This window comes from Petaurus breviceps, unplaced genomic scaffold, assembly GCF_028583685.1.
Source record: "Petaurus breviceps papuanus isolate PSGF00001 unplaced genomic scaffold, PetGlider_PUasm1.0 76, whole genome shotgun sequence".
In the NCBI taxonomy this organism is placed as follows: domain Eukaryota; kingdom Metazoa; phylum Chordata; class Mammalia; order Diprotodontia; family Petauridae; genus Petaurus; species Petaurus breviceps.
Genome location: NW_027186473.1, coordinates 2347921 through 2370563, shown reverse-complemented (window position 1 = coordinate 2370563; position 22643 = coordinate 2347921). Strand labels below are relative to the sequence as shown.

General features: G+C 36.2%; 1 protein-coding gene across 4 annotated transcripts in view; it reads left to right on the top strand.

Annotated features, from left to right (window-relative positions):
• ATP8A1 (ATPase phospholipid transporting 8A1) overlaps window positions 1-22643 on the top strand; it is a 285893-nt gene that overhangs the window by 152231 nt on the left and 111019 nt on the right. For all 4 annotated transcript variants that reach the window (XM_069105159.1, XM_069105161.1, XM_069105160.1 and 1 more), the window contains 2 exons: window positions 12105-12243; window positions 14312-14376. In XM_069105159.1, coding sequence (XP_068961260.1) covers window positions 12105-12243; window positions 14312-14376 — 204 coding nt within the window. The remainder of the gene's footprint in view (window positions 1-12104; window positions 12244-14311; window positions 14377-22643) is intronic.

The window sequence follows — 22643 nt, the reverse complement described above, 5'->3', positions numbered from 1 at the left end:
TCCAAGGCAATCCTCTTAACCCCTACCTAGTTAACTCCACTATCCCACTCACTGACTATGGTGGCTCTTGCTAAACTTTTCATCTTAAACCTCCTATGGCTCCACCTCCTCCTCCATTCTCTCACCTGAGAACCTTGCCTCACATTTTAATGAAAAAGTTCAGGCCATTCACTGAGAGTTTCCTTTTCTCCCTTCCTCATTTCACATCATTGAGATGTCTACCGCTATCTCCTTCACTTTTGTCTCTAATACTGAGGTGGCCCTTTTTCTTGGCAAGGCAAACACCTCTATACACAAAAGTGATCCCATCCCGTCCCATCTTCTCCAGTAGATTGCCCCTTCTGTCATCCACATTCTCTCACTTACTTTCTATTTCCATATATCATCATGCATATCCCTTAAGACGATATTTTAGTTTCCTAATATACTTTATAGAGGTGAGAAGGGGGAGGGTGGCATTCACTTTTAACATTTAGATGTTCACTGACAAAGGGGATAAAATTAAAACTTTTGGTCAATGTTTCTTCCAACATTGAAAGTATGTGACAGTTTATGATATGATAAAAGAAATAAACTATTTGGGATTGTGGCATTTTAAAAAATTAATGCATCAACAAATCTTTTTGTAAATTTAAAATGCTTATCAACTGAAAGACATTTGTTAAGAAGTAACCTTCCCTCCGCTGCATTTTGACACTTTGGCATGAGATATTAGATAAATCAGTCCATCAATTGACAGATATTTCTTAGGCATCTACTATGTGCCAGATACTGTTGTAGGCATTAAGGATAAAAAGACAGTGTTAAATTGTCTTTGCCTTAAAGGAACCTACTGTCCATCTGGAAGAGACAACAGATCCAAAATCGTTGGAATGAAGGTTAGGAAGGGAGGCACTAATAGCTAGAAAGATCAGGAACAGCTTCACATAGAAGACAGCACTTGAACTGAGTCATGAAGGAATTCTAAGAGGTAGATGTGAGAAGGGAATGAATTTCAGACATGGTGCACAGAAATAGCAAAGGCACAGAGATAGAAGAAATGAAATGCTATAAATGAGGAACATTAAAAATAACAGTTTGGCTGAACCATAGTATGAGTGAAACATAGTCATAATGCTGCTAAGGTGGTTGTTGTTCAGTCATGTCCAACTCTTTGTAACCCCATATGGGGTTTTCTTGGCAAAGGTATTGGAGTGGTTTGCCATTTCCTTCTCCAGTTCATTTTACAGATGAGGAAACTGAGGCAAACAGGGTTAAGTGGCTTGCCCAGGGTCACATAGCTAAGAAGTATCTCAAGCCAGATTTGAACACGGGAAGATGAATCTTCCTGACTAGATAAGGTAAGATGGGGCTAGGTTGTAAAGGGCTTTAAATACCAAAGAAAGGAGTTAATTTATCTTTGACCTTAGGGACGATAAGAAGACCCTGGAGATTGGTGAGTAGGATAATGGTCCACATTTGACTCATGTTTTAGGAAAATCACTTAGGTAGCTCTGTGGAGGTTGGGATGGAATTGAGAGATTTTAGGCAGGAAGATCAATGAAGAGGTTGTGAGGAGTCAGAGATGATAGAGGGGGTTGCAAAGCAGGGTTCTTGAGTGCCCTCAACAAAAATAGGAAAATTTAGAAAAGGACTGGGTTTGTCGGGGAGAAATATTGGGTTCTGTTTGGAATATGGAAATTTCAGATGCCTATGGTACATTAGAAAGAGAGGACCAGTGTTCTATAGAGGCAAAACTGATTCACGCAGAAAGACTACAGTCTTGTAAGGCGAGGAAAACTTGCAAACTGACTAACTTGGAAAGTAATCTTGATATATTAGTAAGGCTTGCTCTGAAGGAAAAGAAAGGAAAACAGAAGTACATTTTTAATAGGTTTGTTGTTTTGATTGAGCTACAGTTTGTGAATATAAGAAGGATATGTGATTTTGTCAGCAAAGGGAACTCATAATGTGGGAACTCTCTCCATCAATGCAGATCCCACCCTTTCTGTGACTTAGGGAAATCCAAGGGATTTGCCAGAGACATATAGACATTGCCTGACTTGTCCAAGGTCACATAACCAGTGAGAGCAGTGGGATATGAACCCAGATTTTGTTGACTTAGAGCCAATGCGCTATCCAGTCTAGCATGCTGCCCCTTTCAGCTAAAAATAAGTAAAATTTCCTTTCATATTACTCACATTACTGTTGTATAAAGTGTGTCTGTGTTTTCTGAGACTAAGTACCTCCTTGATGTGCCACAAAATAGATCAACCTTGGTCAGCATATAGATGGAAGAATCTAGTGCTTTAAACATGTGGCAGAGTCTTACTTAGGTTAGTAGATTTAACGTGAGATGTAAAACCTAATGAAAAACAGGGTTTTTTCTTGAGCATATGTGACAGCCAAACTCACCCTGGTTTCTATATTAACAACAGAATCTTTTTTTTTTTTTTCAGATGAAACATAACCGTTATTCTCCTTAGGGACTACAAATATCACTTCTCATTTGTACTAAAACTAGATGAAAACTGGTTTGAAATAGAAGTTGCATGGAGAGGCTTAGCACTATAAACTTGTAGTAATTTACTGCTTCATTTCAATTGACAGTCAGGAGTATTTCCAGCTCGATCAGAAGGAAACAATAAGGCTTCTAACAGTTGGGGAAGCTTAACAAAAAGACAACTGAGGACATAGATGCATTTGAACAACACTTGATCCCAAGCCCAATAACTACTGCTGCTGATATGCTACATCTGCTCAGCTAATGAAGTTGGCTAAAAATGGAAAATTTTGCCTCAAAATTAAAGAGAAGCTATCCACGTTATATTTCTGTCTATAAAGCTGGGAGCAGGGGGGAATCACAGATCTTCAATTCTGTTCAACAGGCACTTATTCAGGGTCCATCTTGTACCAGACCCTATACAAATGACTGCGTGTATTCAAATTCATGGTATTTGAAATGATATTTATACAAAATGTAGTCACTGATTTCAGCCCAATGGAAATATGCAGGGTAAAATCAAATAATGTAACCACTTCAGGGGATTCATTATTCACACAAATCAGTAACTCAACTGTACTTACTGTGCTGGGGATCCAAAGACAAATGCAAAAAAAAAAAATCCTCCCTACCCTCAAGTATCTTAAAGTCTACTAATGTGAAAACACTTTAAATTAACATTGATTGAGCTAGAAAAGCTTCCTGGTGGACTTAACTTCTTTTTTTCTTTTGACTTCTTGTGGGGATGTCTTTAGAATGTGCTTCTGGAAAGTGAGAGTAGGAGGTCAGTCAAAAGGGATGGGACAAGTAGAACATAATAAAAACCAAGGCCTAAAAATTTCAAGATTAGGCAACTGGCAGAAGTCCAAGCGAGTAGTAGTAATAACTGACAGTTATATGATACTTTAAAGTTAGCAAAGCACTTTATATGTTTTCCTGCATTGGAAACTCAAAACAACTCTATGAGGTAGGTATTACCTCATTGTACAAATAAGAAAGCTAATTATCAGAGATGTTTTGCCTAGCACATTCAGCTAATGAGTGTCAGAGGAGACCCAGGTGTTCTTAACTCTTAAGGCCTACATTTTATCTACTGTGCCATGCTGCTGTAATAGTTGATTAATTATATGTGCATAGTTTTTTAAGGTTTGGAAAGCACTTTGTATAGGATGTTGATACATTTCTATGAGGTAGATGGTGCAAATAATTTTTATCTCCACTTTACAAATTAGACAATTGCAATTCAGAAAAGCGAAAGACCTAAGGTTAGCTCCATCTAAATGTGATAACTCTTTCTACTTAAACACTGTGCTGCCTCCCAAAGAAAGCATAATGATAACAGCACATATTTCCATAGAACTTTACAAGCCCTTCCCTTATAGCAAGGATGTATGGTGGGCAGTACAAATTTGATTACTATGGGATTTTAAGAGGTTCAGCTGTATCATCTATAAAATGAAGTGGTTGGACCAAATGGCCTTTAAGGTTGCTTCCTGCCTGAATCTGTGATCCTACATCTTCTGTAAGGTTCCTCAGCTATTTGGTGGTGGGACTGAGTAGGAACTGCACACCAAGAAGTCAGGACAGCACTTGTCACATACCTAGAGAAAGTTAGTCAGATAACTGGGGTTTGGAACCAGGAACTAGGACACTGGACAGGAGACAAGGGCAGAACTAGTCACTGTACACATCATAGTAGCACCCATTGACAAGATTACCTCAACTATTAGTGAGAGAATAATAAATATAGGCTTTATAAAGGTTGGTGTTTGTTTTTAATATATTCCCTATGGCTAGGGTCTAGTTGATTCCAGAGTGTGGGATAAATGAGGTCGATTCTACAAATGGGAAGAAAGGAGCTAAATATTCACATCTTCTGCTATAAGAAAGATGCAGTCATAAAGACCAAGGAAGAGCCACACAGCAAATAATTTTATGTAAGAGTCTTGGTTTTGAAAAATTGGATATAACTAAATCAATCTCCTCATCCATCCATCCCATCCTTCCAATTCCTACTACTAGGACTGTTGCTTCCTAACAAATCTCTGCCTTTAATCTCTCCCCACCTTGATCACTCATGCCAGATTTCTTGTCTTAATACATTAATCTGATAAATTTACTGCACTATTCAGATATCTTTAGTGAGCCTGCCGATCAAATTTTTAAAATTCCTAAAATTGGTATTCAAAGCCCTTAATAATAGACCACGTCTCTGACTCTGCTTTTCTAGCTTCCTCACACTATTTACCTTCATATATTCTATATATTATAAATTGGAGTAGCTCAAAAGAAATGTGGGATAAACAAATTTAGAGAATCCACCCTAAATGTTCACATGGATGTGTGCCCAGCCAATGGTAGAGCATTCTGAGCTCGATTGATCTGATCAGCCACAATCGGTCACACTGTAACTTGACTAACATAGTTATGTCATTCTGATCTCCTTTGAGAAGAAGGGACAACAACCAACCAATGCTGCCACCCCCTTAACAAAATGAAAACTTTCTCCTTCTATGCCACACAATTCACTGTGCTTGAAATTTCCTCTCCAATTCCCAGCCTTATTTGTACCTGTTACACTTCTATAGATCAGTATTCTGCCTGTCCTCCAAGGCCCAGCTCAAATCCTAAAGGGAACTTTTCTTAATCTAGCCAATCAAGAAGTAACCCTTCTCTCCTTCTAAGTCTTACAGCACTTTGTACTTCTGTGAATTTATGTTGGTTTCTTCTGCAATATAATTGTGTGCATAATTACTTTCTCTCCCTACAAAATTATATGGACCTTAGGGAAAGGGACAAGCACTGATTATTCTTTTATCTTCTGCAGCATAGTCATTTGAACTACAGAAGCACTGGCAGATCTATTCCATTTTCATCCATTTGTTATATGTGTTTTTCATTTCTTATTACCATACCATATTTTCCAGCATTTTTGGCATCTTTACCTAAGTTCACCTTCCCATTTTAGTCACCAAGTACTAATGTATGTCTTCACTCAGATTTTGACAATTTTTTTTATATAGTCTCTATTTTTCCATCTGAGGCCACTAGGTGGCACAGAATATAGAGCTCTGGCCTTGGAATCAGGAAGACTCGTTGTGAGTTCAAATCTGGCCTCAGACTAGCTGTGTGATGCTGACCAAGTTACTCTTTGCCTTAGTTTCCTCATCTGTAAAATGATCTAGAGGAGAAATGACAAACCACTCCAGTATCTTTGCCAAAATAGCCCCAGATTGGATCATGAAGAATCAGACATGATTAAAACTATTCAACAGCATCTACTGTAATATAGAGATTAGCATACAATCACGAGCATTTATCTAGTGCCCACTGTTTGCCAGACCCTGTGCTAAATACTAAATATACAAAGGCAAAAAATGAAACAGTTCTTTCTCTCAAGGAGCTTACATTATGTCAGGAGAAACAACCTATACACATGTAAATAATATAAGATACAAAGTAAATGCAAAATTATTTTACAGAAGAGATTCCTAGAATTTGGAGGTGATCCACAAAGCACCTTCCAGGAGTTCAAGACAGCCATGATATCCATACTGAGTCTTCTCTTCTCCAGGATGAACATCCCCCCTTCCTTCACTTGATTTTCATATGATGTGGGTACAAAGCCCTTCATTATTCTAGTTGGCTGTTTCTGTTTGTTCTCTAGTTTCAGTGTGTTTCTTAAACTGTAGTTTCTATAACTCTCCATCTCAAGTCATGCCAACCCTTTTATAATTTTCAGTGTTGTGTATGAGAGTAGGTAAGTGGTTAACAGATCAACTTTCAAGGGATGCTTACAGCATCATGGGTTTCGTGGTTCAAGCACTTGCCTTCCCAAATTCCCTGGTATTATTCTCTGGTATGAGACCCTAACTGTACCTGTGAGGAGTGTAGTCAGTAGTTGATGTAGAATGTGTGTTTCCCAAAGTCTTTTGTGCTCTGTAGCTGGATACCACATTGCTTTGGAGCCAGGACACAATACAGCCCAAAGAGGATCTGAGCAACATTGATGTATCCTGAACATTCAGCATTAGGTTATTCATGACTGAACTTCATCTCCCACCACTAAAGTAGTAGGCCTTGTTATAATAAACCATGACAAGATATAAGGACTTTTGTATCAAAAGTTAGGGCAAAATTTCAAAGAGAATATTGCTTAGAGTTCAGTATATGTGGAAAAAATATCTGGGAGTTTAGTAGGCTTCAAGCTCAATGTGTCTCAAGAATATGACAGGCAAAAGGCTAATGAAATCTTTAAGAGAATTGTAGAGTACAGGATTTGGGAGGCAGTGATGCCAATTCACTTTGTCCGAGGCATAGTCTGCTTGTAATATTGTATTCCATTCTGGACCCCCTATTTTACAAAAAACATTGACAAATTGGAAGTTGTCCAAAGAAAGGTGACCAGGATCGTGAGAAGCCCCTACTTCTCACCATATAAGAATTGATTGTGAGAAACAGTAATGTTTGACCCATAGAACAGAAGAATAAAGCAAGATATAAAAAAAATCTGCAAACATATGAAGGCTTGTCGTGTGAAAGAGAGAATAGATATATTTTTCTTGACCCCAGAGTACAAAGCTAGGAATAGTGGGTGCAAGTTGTAAAGAAACACATTTAAGTTTGGAAAGGAAAAATTCCCAAGCCATTAGATATACTCAAAAGAGTAATGAATGGCTGCTTCTGGAGGTCTTTGAACAAAAACTGGATGAACATTTGTTAAACTACTTTTGAGGGGGTTTCTGTTTTAGTCAGAGATTAGAGTTAGGCTAGGTCTGCATTGAAGTCCCTTTCAACCAGTTCTGACTCATGTCAGAACTCCATGTTGTAGTCTATCTGGGGCAGAACTGAGAGGCTGTCATCTCCGTATTCTTAGAAGCTGTAATGCTCTTAAATGCATTCAGCCTATAATTATTCTAGCTGACTCAGATCAAACTCTGGTTTTATTTTTATTTATTTTCTATTTCTGGTTTTCTCTTTCTTTTAAATTCCTTGAAAGACAGAGACTCTACTTATTTTTCATCTTTGTATCAAGTTGATTTCATATAGTAGGCAATTAAAATCTTGTTGAATTGAACTTCTTTTCTTCTGATTAATTTCCAATATTTACTTAATTTCCCACCACTGGTCTGATCAGCAACAATCGGTCACACTGTAACTTGACTAACATAGTTATGTCATTCTGCTCCCCTTTTGTTTTTTTATTTTCTTTTTGTTGTTGTTTCATTTATTATGTAGGAAAAGAAGAATTCTTGTGTTATTCATACATATTTGAAACAAAAAGAAACATTTTAAGTATTCCTTTTCCATTGTTTAAGGGTCATCACAGAAAATGCCATGTTATAGATTAAAGAAGTAGCTATACCTTAGACAGTTTGGTATATTTCCCTTTTTTATTTGTAGGCATATGCCAAACTGGCCTTTTGCAGTATGGAATAACTTGTCCACTTAAAAAAATTACAAATATAGAAATAAGTCATTTTGAGAATCTGTTATCTAACAAAATATATATTGTTATCTTTCTAAATAATTTATAAATCTGTCATATGAACATTATGCTATATAAACATTAAATACTCAGCATGCAGCTATTTATCTTTATTAAGGTGGAAAAATATAATTTACATGTAATATGTCCTTTTCAAAATCTGCATAATTTATCTGAATATTTTTAAAGGTAATTAGATTTTAAAGGTAATTGGAGGCTTTCTGAGACAATAAATATTTTAAATGAATTTAATATAATAGTTAAGCATAATTAACATCAATTATTCCTGAACATAGAACCTTTATAATTATTGATGCCGTGGCATTCTGGAAAAAGAAAATAGTGTAGTTTGGCTTTTATATGTTTTTTTAATTATTATTATTCCATGAATGCTATCGAGATTTTTACGTTTCTCCACTCACTGAATATGTAATTCCCATGGTGCCCATTAGTTAGCCATCTGTGTAAGGTAATATGTATTTTGAATGGAATTGATTAAGGCATAAATGCACTGGTGGTGTGATCAGGGAAAGGAGACAAAGTTCAAATCTTGTCTCTAATGCCCATTATGGAATTGTAAACAATAGTTTGAAATGTGAATTTCCAGATTCAGTTATAGCCTATTATGGGAGAATCTCATTTTAAAATAAATAATGCCCAAAGACACAAAAGAACAAGCATGTGAAGCTTTCCACTAAAGTTAGTGAGCTTTATACTAGAGAAACTATTTAAGTTAACCAGTCGATTTTTATTAAGCACCTACTATATGTCATACTCTGTGATACCAGAAAGAGGCAGACTCTGCCCTTAAGAAGTTTGCATTCTAATGATGGAAGATAATACATACAAAGAAGCTAAAAAAGTCAGGGATTGGTGGGAGGAAAGGAGGTTTTGGGGAAAGGGTCATAATATAGTCCAAAGAAAACCAAAAGAGTAGAAAATGAAGAAATGACGAGCTGGGGCCCCTTCCATAAATTAAGGGTGTGAGATTCATGGTCCCATTCTCCAAATTAGAGGGGCAGGGGGCAATGATGAACTATGAATACCTAGACTGATTGGATCTTGCAGGATGTTGCTATAAAGTAGATGTATATATTTTGCTAGACCATACATATTTGTTAGAAGGATTTTGTTTTGTTTTCAGCTTGGTGATATGTAGGAGAAAGAGAATATGAATGCTTATTGATTGAAAAATTAATTACCATATAAAAATGAAGTGGATACTTGGAATTTTTTAATGGATCTTAGCACCATTTTAGGGTTTCATCTATTCTTTGTCACTTCCAGAGATACAGTCATGAGTAGACTGTATTTGAATCTTCCTGAGTCTTCTGAAGTGATCTAGTCCAAAGCCTTCATTTTATAGAAGAGGAAACTGAGGCCCAAAATAGGTAAATAACTTGATGAAAATCACACAAGGTAGCAGCAAAACTAAGCTTCAAGTTCAAGTCTTCCAACTCCAAATACAGTCTTTATATGGCAACTAGGTGCCCTATTGATAGGGTGCTGGACTTGAAGTCAAAAAACCCTGAGTTCAAATCCTGCCTCATATACTTAATAGTTGGTGAGTCATTTTCCTGATTTTAGCCTCAGTTCCTTGTCTATAAAATGGGCATAATAATAGCACCTACTACATAATGCTGTTGTAAGGATCAAATGAAATAATATATGTAAAATGCTTTGTAAATCTTAAATTGCTACATAAAGTTAGTTATTATTCATAGTAGTATACTTGTATTCATAGTAGTATTGTTATTTGTGTTCCTTCCTTACATGGAATTTCTAACAGACCATGTTCTTGAAACTTTTCTATTTTAATCTGAATCTGTGGTTATTTATTCTTGCAACCTCTCATCAGAAATATATAGCTCTCTGTATATATTTCTCTATAATGATATATATATTTTTTTCTTTTGCCTGTATTTTTCTTCTCTTGCATCAGATTATAAGTTCTTTTGAAAGCAGGGGATATCTGCCATTTTGTTGTTCTTGGAAAGAGAAGAACTAAATTTGATCCCCAGCTCTCACCCTAGTTGGATCTGGGCAAGTCATTTAACCTGTTTGACTCAAATGATAGCAACACTAACACAGCCTGCCTCGCAGGGTTGTTGTAAGGTAGCTGCTTTGTCAATTTGAAAGTACTGTAGAAATATGAATTATTATGAATATTGAATGAATTGTGATTAGGCACTGAATGTAACAGGGAATTTCCAGAAAAGGCAGGCATATTTAGGTTGTGATTAGCTATATGTATTAATGTGAGGAAGAAAGGAAAGAAGGAAGGAGGGAGGAAGAGAGAGAGGGAAGGAAAGGAAGAAAGGAGAGAGAGAGGGAGCAAGGAAGCACTGTTCTTAATAATGGCTATGGGACCAAGGAAGTGCTGCTATTTGCAGGACTCTTGGACACAGGGTCCTTCTCTGTCTCCCCTAAAGATTGAGAGAAGGTGGTAGTTGAGAGTGATGGCCGTGGTTTGACATACCTGGAACATTCTTCCCCTGTTTCTCCCTTAGGACATCTTGCTATTTCAGTTACACTGGTCTGCTTATTTCATAGGTGGGAGTTGGACAGCAATTGCTATTGGAAGTGGCAGGCATGGAAGGCCCCCTTCTCCAATTGTTACCCTCAATTTCTTTAGGGAATGGACTGGAAACAATACTGTTTGTCTAGGTATAAAGATGAACATTTTCCTGATAAAAAATTTAGGGAGGAACTTGTTACATGAGTTATTATGTAGGGGACACTGAATAATATAATAGATTGGCCAGGCCATCTGTCATGCCTACAATCTACTTTTTCCTCCTCTGTATCTCTCAGAATCTCTATCTTCCTTTAAGGGTTGGCTAAGGTGTCATCTCTTTCATGAAATATTCATTCATCACCCTCCTCACAAGTTGTTAATTCTCATCCCCTTCAAATGATATTCTTATCTATGTATTCCCCAAGGGAACATAAACTATTTGAGGACAGGTATTGTTTCATTTTTGTCTTTCTGTCTCCATTACATAGCATAATGCCTTTCACATAGGAACTACTTAATGCACATTTATTGAGTTTAATCATTGTTCAAATGGATGTTTCTTGTAGTGACCTCTGTTTAAACTACAGATCTGATGTTAAATCAGTAGCTTACTAAGAACATAATCTGGGGAGGAGAGAGAGGAACAGAGGGAATAGTGGTTCCCATATCATAGTAGGAAGAACACGAGCTCCATATTCAGAACACATGTGTTTGAATCCAGTTTGGATACAACTCACTACCTGGAAGAATGTGGGCAGATTCTTTCGCTTCTCTTTGCCTTGGTTTCATCTTCTGTAAAACAAGGGCGTTGGGCTAGTTGACCTCTGAAGCCCCTTCCAGTGCTAAATGCATGAACCTATGATACCTCCCAGGGAAACTTATGACTGTGAACATCAGTCTTTGTGATTTCTGGTGGATGTTATGCATGGTGATTTAATAGCAGGGAACTTGTGATAAAGGAAAGCATGTTCCTCTGTGTGCACATTTCATGATCGTCTTGAGACGGATTCAAAGAAACTACTATGATAGCCTGGGCCTCTTGACCTATCCCCTACCAGGTGTGTGGGGAAATGTGAGAAATACATATTGATTTCCATTCAGAGACTAATGCTGTCGATTTGTGGTCACTGCTGATATTTGTTCCTCATCAAGTCTTAAGTGTATTATTCCCATAGTTTTCCTGGTGTTTGCAATAACCTACAATTGGGTAACATCTGCAAGCATTCTTACTTCCTTGCCTGCTAGACCGCGCAGCTGCTCCTGCTGCTACAATCATCTCCCACACAGGCATCTGTTTCAATTCCTCAACAGCTACTGACCCGGCTTTAACTGATTTCCAGCCATCCCCATCCTTTCTCCTGTCTGATCTCTCTCTCCACAACATAGGGGCAATTGGAAGTGAGTCCAACAAACTCTAGAGTCCCATTGTATGACTCAAGGCATTGCCTGAAACTCAGAGGCCCTTTGTGAAAAAGGATAAAATGGGCCACCTCCAAAGTCAGTAAATCATCCTTTGACCTTTGAGTCAGATTTCATTCTTAACGTTTGGAGGATATAAGAGAATTTTGCAGCTATTGCTCCTCTCACCTGAACTTGTTGAATGTTTATTTCCCTAGAATCTTCAGCTCCTCGGAGCTACAGCCATTGAAGACAGATTACAAGATCAAGTACCTGAGACCATAGAAACTCTCATGAAAGCTGACATCAAAATATGGATCCTCACAGGAGATAAACAAGAAACTGCCATTAACATTGGTAATTAATACCATCTCAATTTTTTAAAATAAAAAATGGGGGGGGGGATAGAGAATGTGAAGAAGGGATTGTCTATATTTCTTCCTGGCTAGCTTTTTAAAATGAAGTTACTACTGCCACATCTTATATACAACTGGCCTGGGGAGACTGTTTAATATCTTTTCTTTCTTTCTCATCTCTGCTTGCCCACCACCCCTGCCATGATTACACAGGAGTCAGTTAGCCACCTTCTTGTGGTTAGTTATTAACGATGAGATTGCTTGTGGCAATTCTGTGCTACTTATGACTAATTCTCATTTATGTAACTCCAGTTGTGTTTTGAGAGAAGGGGAAATATTTTTAAAAGATTATTAGATTTCATCCATACTTCAACGAAATCTTTAATGTCATTTCTCAATATCTCAGAAAGAATCCTACATAAGGAATAATGCACAATAAATATTAATTAAAGGAAGAAAAGAAAAACTAAATGAGGAAGGAATTGACTTGAGGCCTGAAAGGCCTCAGTCCCCAATAGTACATTAACATTCAGGAAATCATAACTTTCTTTTTAAATGAAATGTGAAAGTGGCCTGAGTACACTTGAGGCTCTAATCAATATCTAACCTCTGACTTCTCTGTAATTAAGCATGGCATCGCATATTGATTTGGACAAATAACCTTCCAAAGGTGACGCACCTTGGCAAATATATTCAGAAAGTATAAGATGACATTTTTAGAAGAGTAGTGTTGCACACCATACAAATGAGAGTGATAAGTCTGTGTTCCTTTGAGAAGTGGAAACGGCTAACTCATGATACTCTGTAAACAAAAGATTCTGTCACATTTTCATGGTAACTGATGTGGTCACATCCACAAAATTGATCAAAAATAGTTCACCAACATTCCCAAAGATAAACCTCAAAATGACATGTGTTTGTTTGATGATTAGGAAGATTATCATCCGTAGTGAAAAGAAAAAATTGCAATTAATTAAAAGCAGACGACTTAAAAAAGAGTTAGGTTACATAAACTGCAAGAGAGACCAAAAAAGTTGGAAAATATATTTAGGAAATGCAAATATAAGTAATACAATACAAATAACAAATATGTATTCTGTAAATATAATGATATTTAATGTAAAGTACAACTGCAATAAGGAAGCAATTAGAACCAGAGAGAGAAAAGTTTCAGTGGGGCTAAGCCCACAAGGAAAAGCACAGGATTTGCTCAGGACATACAGTTCTTTTAGGGAGGCCTGTGTGGAAAAAAGTGAGATGATTTATGAGGAACTTGGAACTACTGGAGGTTTTTATCATGATTATTACAAGAAAGTACAGTTGGAAAAAAATAAGAGCCTCCTTAAATGCTAGACTATATCTATATTCTGTATTTGCTTGAAAATCGTTCTATTTCCTCATGTCCTTTTGACTGCTAAGTCAAAATTATTTTAGCCTACCTTAATAAATTGTTAGTCATTATCTTCAAGAGGTAAAGTCCATCATGAGCAGAACATTTTTAGTCAATTTTTTAAAGAACTCACTGTACAGTCAGCTTATTCCAAAGAGTCTATACTTTAAAAAAAAATAAGAAAACTAATCATCTGTCCATCGCCAGCAATCCCCAGCCAGTCTGCACCTAAGCTATTTGATGGATGATTATCTTGAGTATTTCCAGAAGAGAAAAGACTCAATCACTTCCCTTAGTAATCTTCTTAGAAACATAGCAACCTTTATGGGCAGGAAATGATCCCTGTGTCTAACCTAAATCCTTCCTATAGCAATTGAAGACCTTCTTTTCCTGAGCCTCATCCATTGAAGGTGGGGAAAAGTTGGCCATCATCCCCTGGATAAAATAGCCTTGGTATATTTTAAGACTATTACTTTACCAGCCCTCAGCCCTCTCACCTTCACAGTGAAATGCCTGAGTTCCTTAGAGATTCTGAATCATTTTGATTCGTTTTCTTTGAACCTAGGATCCATGTCAAAATTTCACTATAGTTGGATTTAGTTATAAAATCATGCCATCTGTTAGTTATCAAGAGTTCACTACATACCAGTCACCTAATCTGCAGTGTTTTGGGTTATAGGACATTCTTGCAAACTCTTGAAGAAGAATATGGGCATGATCGTCATAAACGAAGGGTCTCTTGATGTAAGTAAAAATTACAAATCCACCAATGTGATAGATAACCTTGTAAAGTGTTTTATTTTGCTCTTAATCTGGTCTATCTGAATGGCTGCAAAATATTTTCCTTTAGTGAGGGGAAAACTAGCTTATTATCCATTGCACTCCTCTAATGTAATGTACACTGTTTTGAACTGCAGTAATGTAAATGGATTCAATCTTTGCTTCTTTGACAGCCAAAAGAAATTGCTAGATGATTTGCTTAATGTTGTGCGACAGGAAAGCTGCATAATAAAAGCATTATGCCAGAGGGTTGCTGAGTGAACAGCACTAGTCGGTATCTATTAGTACAAAATTCTATGGAATATTCTGTATCTGTTTCAGCTTTGAGTGCCAACATAGGGTTTACTTTTTTGTAAACGTTCATCAAATCAACTGAGAAAGAAAATGTATGTCTATATTATTCCTTATTAATGATTTTTTCTAGCACTAACATTGTCCTATATGCTTTCACATATTTCTTTATATTGCCTTAGGTGCCTCATTCAGCCATGAAAATAAATATTAGGCCATGTTGTAATATTTATAAATACTAGGTCTAGACCAAACAGTGAGATTTCTAATTTAGTATTTGGCCCAGAGCTTAGGACAATGTTCTTCAACATTTCAGTGAAGAATGTTGTCCTAAGTTTTAAACCAACCCTGAATTTGAAACCTCAATATTTGGCCCACAGCCAATATTTATGAATACTAGCATGGGGGCTAATATTTATTTTCATGGCTGAAATTTAAGCATTCAAGACAGCATAAAGTAATATGTGAGAGAGTGGAGAGAAATTTGGTCATTTGGAAGAGGTTATAGTGGGGGGGGTGGGAAGGTAAAGATAAAAATCTCCTACCAGGAATCATTCCCCAATAGGTAGTCAAAGGATATGAACCATTTTCAAAAGAAGAATTACCAGTTATCAGTGACAACTTGAAAACATGCTCGAAATCACTAATAATAAGAGATGTTAAAATTAAAATATTAAACTAATAAAGCATAAAACACAAAAAATTTAAATTAAAACTCCATGGTTTTACCAGACAAGCATGAAATTCACCAGTGGAAAGGGTCATTGTTCTAAGGGAACAATATGGGGAGACATGCACACAAATACTCTGTTGGGAGAGCTGTGAGTTGACCTGAGTATTTAAACGTTCCGTACTGGAATGTAATACATTGACATAATTTGTCTCAGTGATTAGCCTCTGTTATTTTCTCCATTTTCAGTTGGTTAGTCAACAAGATATTGAGCTAAGTGTTGAGGACAGAGTCAGGTGACAGTTTACTGGAAATTTTCCCATTATTCACTGGATTTGATTACTCATCTACTTCTAAGTTCATTATTATCCTACTGACCTTTCCATCTTTTCCACATTATGAAAGACTTTGTCAAATGCTTTGCTGACATTAAACATATCTATTATATTCTCCAAATACCATATCTATTCTATTCCCTTAATACACAAGACTAGTAGCCCTAACAAAAAAAGAAATGTGTTTATATAGTGTGACCTGATCTCCGTAAGCTCATATTATCTTTTAGTAATCATTGCTTTCCTTTCCAAATACAAACCATTCATTTAATAATACACTTTAGAATATTACTAGCAATCTAAATCAAACTTCCTAACCAATAGTAGGATGATTGGGATACCGTTTGTCCATTTCAAGACTGAAGGACCTCTTAATGAATTCTCTTTAAGCATCTTTTTAGCCCCCTATTATTCACCTTACTAATACAATGACAAAATGAAATAATTTCTGTTGTCACATAATTAGTGATCTACTTGAAACAATCATAGTTGAAGAAAATTTGAGATAGAGAAAACAAATGACTGGGGTAGGACATGAAGGGGATGGAGGAATAAATCAAAGTTTCATAGAGAAAGATGGGACCTAAATTGAGCTTAGAAGAAGTCAAGTATTCTGAAGGGGAAAGTTTATTCTGGGCAGGGCAGGGACAATTGCTCAAGACCGAAGGTAAAATACTGAATTTAGAAAAATACTGGAAGTTCAGTCCATGAACATGAGAGTTCATGAAGAGGAATGCTATAAAATAATGTTATCTTAGTTGGGGTGGAAGGAATATAGTTAGGAGAAAGACTTAAATGCTAGGTGGAGGAGTTTGTATTTGTATCCTAGAGACAGTGAGAAGACACAGAAGGTTTTTGAGGAGGGGAATGATTTGGTCAGACCTTTGATTTCAAAGCTCTCTGACAGTTTTCAGGTTCATGAATTCTTTTTGGAACTGTGGGATATAATTGATCTGGGATCAGAATTCAGGTTCATGAATTCTTTTTGGAACTGATCTCATTAGTTTACGGAAAGCAGCCAGATGCTCTCATCCCCTCTTTTCACTTAACTTTCATTTCCTAGCCCTCTCTCCCACTTTTGTTCTGTCTTTCCCAACCCTAAGTTCCAGGTTAAGACTTTGATCTTTGTATAATAGACATCGTGAAGTCATTGGAATTTTTTTTTAATCAGTGAATGGCCATGGTCAGAGCCTTGCTATACAGTGTGAGGATGCTTTAGAATGAAAAAAATGGACCAGTTAGGAGACTGTTGTAATAGTCTAGGCAACAAAGTGTGAAGTAGTGAGGTGGCAGGGAGAATCCAAAGGAAAGACCAGATGTGAGAGAGATTTTGAAGATAGGACCAGCCAAACTTGGTGAAAAGAATGTAGAAGAAAGAGAGAGGTGGAGTCTCTAAGTTTGATGTCAAGAATTGATGACATTATGAAACAAAGGCATTTCATTATTTTCTATTTGTTTGTGTAATCAGTAGCTAATAGGAGTTATAAACAGTTAAAAAAATTCATATACTTGAAAAATATCAAAAACAGAGCATGTCAAATTTAAATGATGAAAAGGAAAATTATTTTCGCAGATGAGTTCAGTTTTGCTTGTTTTGGCTACTGTACAAATTATATAGGTTATAGTTTTAATTTATTATTTTTTTCCAACTGCTTCCACATGGAAGGGTGTTTATGAATGTTTGACATGCCAGGCAGCACAAATAAATTCTAAATAGGAAAACTGAAACAGCAGGTAAAGAAGTAGGGTGCTAAATTATGATTTCTGATTCATCTTGACAGTTTCAAGATACAAAACCCTTAGTGACTCATATCCCATGGTTAGATTAAGTCCAAATCTCTCAGACTGGCATTCAAGGCCCTACATAATCTACTACCACCTAATATTTCTAGCCATGTCCTCTTTGTAACACATGGTTTATATCAGCCAGAGCCAAACATGACACATTTATTCATACCTAGTACCTAAACTCATATTGTTACCCCTATGAAATGCTGTCCTGCCCTCTCCACCAGTCCCACCCAACTACTAAAGTTTCCCTCAAGTCCCATCTTTTCCCATAAAACCTTTCCCATTCACATTGGTCCAGACTCATCTTTCTCTCTTCTCTGAACTTCTGTGACTTTAAAGAGTCTGAAAAAATTTTTGTTTGGTTCTTAACTTGCACACATATTAATGTTAGCCTTGTTTCCCCAGCTAAATTGTAAACTTCTAAAGGGCAAGGTCTGTGACGTGTACTCCTTTTGATCCCTGGTAGTGAGGGACAGGACTGAGCACTGAGGATTTAAAGGACTCTTCCACTACTTTTAATGTATAGTATTTTTTATCTGCTTTCAATTAAAAATAGGCATGGGGGATAGGGACTTTGTTAGTCCAAGAAACTCGTAAACGAAGAAAGTCCTTATTCCATTGAAAATTGGTACCATCTCTACAACTAAAAGCCATAGATAGTTCCCTTGAGTACTGAGAGATTTCAGGATTTGAACACAGATCTTCCTTACTCTGAGACTCATTCTCTACTCACATTATCTCACAAGTGAGAAGATATTCTTGAAACATTTGATGTGCCAGGTAACCGCAATAACAGATTCAAAGAAGGAGGGAGGGAAGAAGGAAGGAAGGAGAGAAGGAGGAAGGAAAAAAAAATCAGTATTTTTGACCATTTTTATCACCAAGGTGATAGAAATATGACTTTATACTTCAGTCTAAGTCTTCCAGGGGAGTAATTCAAAATTTATAAAAATCAACACTTTAAAGCATATCAAAGTATCTAATTGCACTATCTGCTTCCAGTGAAGGAGGCATGAATAGAAATATCAAGAGAACATATATTTTTAAACTCATGATTTGGGGTATTTTGTGATGATTATACCTTTCATATAAAATAATACCTTCCTTTAATTTTTAAATATATACATATATCCATTTTTAAAATTTTGACAGTAATCTATCCACTCTGAATTTCTAAAACTGGAGTGGTTAGCAGCCTCCTGCCCTCCTTAAGTTGCAGGGTAGGGGAGAAAAAAACAGTCAAGCACTGGGGCTCACCAGATTAACTCTAATTTGTTCAGCACTAGGCTGCCAAGGATTCTAGCCCCACTATTTGAGGGAGGTTTTTCTTCCAGGGAGTTAAGTGGCAACTTTACAAATCTCACTGTTTGGGGTCAGGCGCACAGTAGTGCACTCATTTGTTTCTCAGCAGGAAAGGAAACATCACTTTGCATAGATCCTTCAGATCTCATATCATAAAATCCATGGCTGAAATTTCAAGCAGGTTGCTAGACTTGTTGGGATTCCAGTAGTTGAAGCATTTATCTTTGTTATTGTGGCAAAGAAAAAGCATCCTGTCTGTGTTAAGATTTTACTGAAATAATCATGATATAAGATGAATTCTATCAGCACATGGTTAGAGAAGAATTAACATATAAGTAATTTACTATTTTGAGGGCATGACAGAAAACAATGCTTTCCTATACTAATAAATAACAGAACAAAATTATATCCCTTTACTTCACAAGTAAAATTTATAGGACAGCTCAGATACTATAAGATGAAATCCTGTCATTTAAATTTTAAGTATTATGTCAGTAATTAGAAAAAAATATTCTCTCCAAATACTTGAGGTTGTTTGATATAATAACAATATGTATTACTTAGGAATATGGTAATGACCTTTCATCACTGTTTTTCTAAGTTAATGGCATTTTATAAATTCTGATTGTACTTCACATAAATGGTACTTAATTCATCTGAATATGTTTTCTGCAAAATAGTTTTGCGCTTAATAACAAAATAAAAAAGCTGAATGTTTCTCTAAGTGATGAACTTTAAAAAAAAAAGTCCTTTGTAAAATTCTTCCTAATTTAAAAATAAAATACTTCATACATATAACTATGGAGTATGACCAAAAGAAAAAAAAATATTCACATGTTTATTAGAGTATTGCTAATCAACTTTCAAATTCAAATTAGCACAGAAATCAAAAGCATTTATACTTGATTTTGCAACTCATTTTTATGCTTATGTTTGAACATGAGTTTTTGTATGGGAGTTCACAACATAATGATCAAAATAGTCATATACCCCACAGACGTAACTCAGTTGGCAAGTTTTTTTCCCCCACATGCCCTTGTTCTCCATTCCAATCACAGAATGGGCAATTATCTCTAGAGCAGCAGTTAAACTTTTTTTTTTTTTGTCTCATTGGCCCCCTTAGCATTCTGATGAAGCTATGGACCTCTTCTCAGAACCATTTTATTTTTACTACCGGAAAAAAATGTTAAATTTCATTGAGTAGTTCATGAAAATAAAGGCATAATTTATTCTTCCCCATACAGGTTCATGAATCTACTGAAATCTCTCTCCTTGGGGGTCCATGGTTAAAAACTCCTAGAGTGATTCAAAGCTTCCTTTTTCCTTCTCTTTGCTCCCGTGCTTGCTGTCTTCCACATTCCTTCCTTGGGCTTTAACTGTTCTATATTAAAAGGAAGACCTGGCCTCTTCTTGCAGTTTCTACTAAGCCCTGAACAGAGATGTTGACAATAGCAACAAAAGAATTTCTTTCCACTTTCTTGTGATTTTTTTTTTTGCCTCCTTGCTGACATGAATAATCCAATAACAAATAGGCAAACCATGGCTTTTGTGAGAACAGCAAGGATTGCTTATGCATATTCTTACATCATTGAAATTCTAATTTCATTTTGGTGGATTGTGAATGATATTTTTTCATAATCCCCCATTTTGGGGGCAGGAATTCTGGCTCTGCCATGTGACCATGAAACAATTTTAATGAGAAGCACAACATGATGAAGTGCAAAAAGAACTGGTCTTCGAATTAGACTTGCATTGTGAAACCCCAACCCTGATAACTGCTAACAGTGTGACCATGAGCAAGTCACTTAATTTTTCTGAGTCCTCATCTTTAAATTAGAGCTACTAATAAAAAAAAATCTCACATTTAGAGAGTTCTTTACTTAAAAGTTTAGCATTTTACTGCATAGCTCAAAAGATTGTTTGTGAAGACAGTGTGAACTTTAAAGTCCTATTTAAATGTTAACTGTCATAAATGTCTTGAAGTTGTGCAAAAATGAGAGATAACATGGAATAATGGACCCAGAACTGGCCCCTACACCAAGACCTATGTTCAAGTTGAACATCTGATAAATCCTGGCTTTGTGTCTCTGAATAAGTCACTTAACCTCTCAGAGCTCTAGGCAACACTCTACAGACTAGAGAAAAGATGACTTACCTACATTGAAGAGGGAATTTCCTCTATATCAATGAAATCAATTCCAGTCACTCTCCCTCTCCCATGTAAAGATAGTGAATGACAGTCCCTTAATCCTGATTCTATTCTACGTAATGACATCTAAATCTAAATCTCTTCTACATAGCAGGCCACATGGTTGAAGACTGTTATCATGATCTCTCTATCTCGTCTTCTGTGAAGTTAAATGTTCCCAGATTCTTCAACTTTTCTTCATCTAATAGTTTTAAATCTCCTCAGTTACATAGAGACTATCATCTGGATATGTTCTAGCTCAATAGTGTTCATTTTACAATCTGAGATCCAAAATTTATTTCTCTCCAGTTCTTCATGACCAGTTGTCTTCTAAACATCTCCACTTGAATATCCTATATGTTATATCTCAACCTCAGTCCATCCACAACAAAAAGCATTAGCTTCCCTTCTAAACTTATATTTCCTTAAAATTTCCCTATTTCCACTGAGGGAAAAGTGATTTACAAACTTGAAGTCATCATCAATTCTTCCTACTCCTTTACCTTATATACAATCAGTTGTCAAGTCTTGTGACTTCCACCTCCACTTCTTTTTCCATTCATTTTTCCATTTGTTTGGCCATTACTTTAGTTCAGGCCTTCATCAGAAACCCTAGAGATGTGGGCTTCTGATCAAGACATACAGGAATATAGGGCAAATGAACCATATGCTTACATGCCTGTGAATAACAAATAACCTAACTTATGATCCTTTGAGCACTTAGGTTCCTTCTCAGTACCTTCTCACCCATGATCTCCTTATAAAGTATTTATTAAATGAAATATTTTCAGTCTCAACCTAAATTATGGAATAGTTATCATGTGTTGGTAGCCATATTTACCCTTCTTCTGTTTCTGTTGTCTGGGATGTTTTCCAAGCAAATAATCTGCTCATCATTTAAATACCTCTCTTTTATGGGGCATTCATCTTTTTTCATTAATGGTTAGGCTTAGATTTGCAGGGTATGTCACATTATTTCATTCCCTTCTGCAGTTTCCAATGAGATAACTATGTGTTATTTGCATTTCTTGAACTTTTTATTCGAAGGTCTTTCTCTTGATTGCTTGTAGATTTTGTTGTTTGTCATTGGAATTGTTCAATTTAACCACTATGTGTCTTGGAATTTGCAGCATATGGTTTGGGGTTTTTTTATTTTTTACTGGAGGCAATCTGTGAATTCTTTCAATTTGCACTTTGTTTTCTATATTTTAAAGATCTGGGCAGTTTTCTTTTATTATGTGTTCAATTTTTTTTTAACTTGTAAAGTTCTCCTGGGAAACCTATGACACTTAAATTTTCTCTATTCATTCTGTTTTCAAGATCAGCATATTTTGCTTTTATAGAGGTCATATGTTCTTGAGGCAGCTGGATGCTGCAGTGGATAGAGCACTGGGACTGGCGTCGGGAAGAACTAAGTTTAAATTCAGCCTCAGACACTTACTAACTGTGTGATCCTGGGCAAATCACTTAACTTCTATTTATCTGTTTTCTCAACTGTAAAATGAGGATAATAATAGTATCAACCTTGACAAAGGTCAAATGAGATAATATTTGTAAAGTGCTTAGTACAATGCTTAGCACATAGTAGATACTATATCTATATATCCATCTATCTATCTATCTATCTATCTATCTATCTATCTATCTATCTATC